The sequence below is a fragment of the Citrus sinensis genome, chromosome 3, assembly GCF_022201045.2.
Source record: "Citrus sinensis cultivar Valencia sweet orange chromosome 3, DVS_A1.0, whole genome shotgun sequence".
Lineage (NCBI taxonomy): Eukaryota > Viridiplantae > Streptophyta > Magnoliopsida > Sapindales > Rutaceae > Citrus > Citrus sinensis.
The window spans coordinates 18,144,352-18,147,076 of record NC_068558.1 but is presented as its reverse complement, the minus strand read 5'-3'; the positions used below and the strand labels follow the sequence as shown (position 1 = coordinate 18,147,076).

At 31.4% G+C, this 2,725-nt stretch overlaps 1 protein-coding gene across 1 annotated transcript; it reads right to left on the bottom strand.

The window, feature by feature from the left end:
* Window positions 1–958: 958 nt before the first annotated feature.
* Window positions 959–2,455, bottom strand: LOC102612330 (protein PLASTID TRANSCRIPTIONALLY ACTIVE 7). The gene is made up of 4 exons (XM_006491929.4): window positions 2,304–2,455; window positions 2,161–2,205; window positions 1,995–2,069; window positions 959–1,473 (listed from the first exon to the last, which is right to left on the bottom strand). Exons 1-4 carry the CDS (start codon window positions 2,346–2,348, stop codon window positions 1,138–1,140), a joined length of 501 nt encoding a protein of 166 aa, XP_006491992.2. The 5' UTR covers window positions 2,349–2,455; the 3' UTR covers window positions 959–1,137.
* Between the last annotated feature and the right edge of the window lie 270 nt (window positions 2,456–2,725).

Below are 2,725 nucleotides of genomic sequence, written 5' to 3'. Positions count from 1 at the left end.
TGGCAACTGCTATTTTAGTACATAATTGTCCTACACAAATTGTTCAGTACAACCTATCACGCGTCAAGTCTTTGGTCCTTTTGGGGACATAAAGATAAAATTATAATATTTCCCTTTCGTGTTCGATCTTATGTGGCAAAACCAAGAAAGGTTCTTAAAAATCACTTCACCAAGTCCTGGGGATTGTTTGTATTTAACTTAAAATCTGAGTTAAACTTTCAACATATGTCAATAGAAATACTAGGGTATTTTAGAAGAGAGTAATGTTATCCTTACCCACTTTAAATATTTCACTACAATACTTAATAATGTGATATTCTATATGTCATTTATGGAATGAATTATAAAAATAATAAGTCAATAATTAATAATAGAAGCAATTAACCCTATATATATATATATGATATTAAATGATTGATGATACACCACTGAATATCCCAACTAAATATTTAAACCTAATAAAAATAATTCTGTTATAGTTTTTTGTTTATTAATACATCTTAATTTATACTTTTTTATATTTTAATAAATTGAAGATGCCTTTACAAAAAATTATTCTTGTACTATAAAGAGAAACAATTATTCTTGTACCGTAAAGAAAAGCAGTTAAGTGTTAGGAGAAGCAGTTAAGTTGCAGTATTATGAAAAACATGATCAAATTTGCCTTTAGAATAGAAAGAGCATTGATAATAAAATAAATAAATAAAAGGGAAAAGAGTTTTGAGTAGCAAAATTTGTTTATTTTAGGAGCTATATGATATTTAGCAAGGATTATCTTCCAACATTTTAAAGAGGTTACCACTTACCAGTAAGTTTTCCAAGGGCTCATTTTTCCGTCATTGCCTCCTATAGTCATCATATATCAAAGGAGATTGGAGACAATAAGTAAAAGAGATTAAGAATTTACTTTGTACTTAAATAAACCATCAAAATTTTCAAATAAAAATCAACAAGCCTGTTTACTTTTAAACCTTTCATACGAGGTAAGGCAATATGCTTGTTGATTCAGGAGCCACTAAAATGGCTTTAACTTTCAGTAACCCAGAGTACAGATTAACTAAATATCTTCAAGACAATGGAAATCACAAAAATTTTTAACTTTTAGCTAACATTCTAGTACAAAATATCTTCCTTCGCTTATGTGAATTCTTCCCTTATGTACGTAGGGCCTGGCTTGAAAGGATCAGTTTCCTCGTATGCATCCGGCCGGTAGAACCCTAAATCATTAACACGGTTACTGAGTGCATGAAGGATGGCTTTCTTCTTACCTCCATATTCATTCCGGTTTCTCTTAACATATGCTGTAGCCTCAGCGGCTATCTCATTCACAAAATCATATCGATTATCCTCTGATAGCAACAGCCGCTCAATGTCCATCGTCAATAGCTTTCCCCCTTCTTTTATCTTTCTCTCTTGCTCCTCCAAGAAAGGAATTCTCTCCAAACTGTACCTCAACATGTCATCCTTCTTTGACTGAAACAAAGATAACTTTTCCGTAAGCATTTTTCCATGATTATATACAGCACAAGAAATCAGCAGAGCTGCACTTCGCACCAATTGACTGCTTGAACACAATCAAATTTTATCCATCATAAATGCAATCATTAATTCCCAATTATGAATACGCAAACATAGCACGCAAAATCCCCAATCAGAACCTCAACAGAACTTGCCAATATTTTCCAGAGGCTCATCAAGGCTTATACAAAGCCAGTATATTAAATTGGAGCAAAATTATAAATTATTTGACAACTGTACAGTCATTAGAAATGGAAGGAACTTTTTCAGCATTTGGAGAGCTTCAGTTAAATTTCTTCTTTTTTTTTTAATTCAATTTTTTTTAATTATTATTATTTTAAGAACTTCCTCTAATGAAATTTCTTAGTCACTGATCTTATTTCATTTCCCTAAAACTAGTTGAATAGTTATTAATCCTTTAGTGTAAAGAAACAAGCGGCGATATAGAAGAATTATGCAACTAAAATATTTAGTACCAATTTTCTTCGCCGCCAAACACGCCGACCACGACCGTCGTTTCTGAGCTGCGACGTAATCTGAAAACAATTCGACTAAAAACCAAAAAGCAAAATAAAATAAAATAAAAATTAGAAACGAATTACGAGTTTTCGAATATGAGAAAAGATCATTAAAAACTGAAACCTTTAGGTTTAAACCGCGGAAAACTCCTGCTCCTGAATCTATCCTCTGCACATAAAATGAAAACAAATAATTAAGCTGAATTAAATAATGGAAAATTTTTTTACAGAAAGAAAACTAGGATTCTAAAAATATGACTATATTACCGGCAAGGTTGAGAGAGAAATGAAAGCTGAAGTGGAAGTAGCCATTGCTGGGTTAAGTCGATTGTAATATAATGCGTAATTTCAGATAAACCAATACTAACCAGAACGTGATCCTGCTTTTGACTTGACCCGTGTCTCGATAAACCGACCCTACCCGACCTGATAACATTTGCAAAATCTCAAGTCACAATATCCACACACAACATTAGCATTTCACCAACTTTTGGGATGAAAATATGGAGACGAGTCTATTTGTTCAATCAAATTACTTATTTATTATTAAATTTTTAAAAAGTTTCTAATTTTTAAATTAAAAGGTTAGTTATGCTATTATATTTGATAGTGAGACAAAAAATTATTAAAAGTGGAAAAATAATGGTAGAGGTGACCTTAACTTTTTCACTCTTTTACTTTTTTTTTTC

What these genes read in the sequence shown, in the direction of transcription:
- LOC102612330 (XM_006491929.4), bottom strand. Translation starts at nt 2,348, where the DNA reads ATGGCTACTTCCACTTCAGCTTTCATTTCTCTCTCAACCTTGCCG. An exon ending in TCCGCGGTTTAAACCTAAAG is followed by an intron (nt 2,070 to 2,160) that starts GTTTCAGTTTTT and finishes TTTGGTTTTTAG; the next exon opens with TCGAATTGTTTTCAGATTAC. An exon ending in TTTGGCGGCGAAGAAAATTG is followed by an intron (nt 1,474 to 1,994) that starts GTACTAAATATT and finishes TCTTTGTTTCAG; the next exon opens with TCAAAGAAGGATGACATGTT.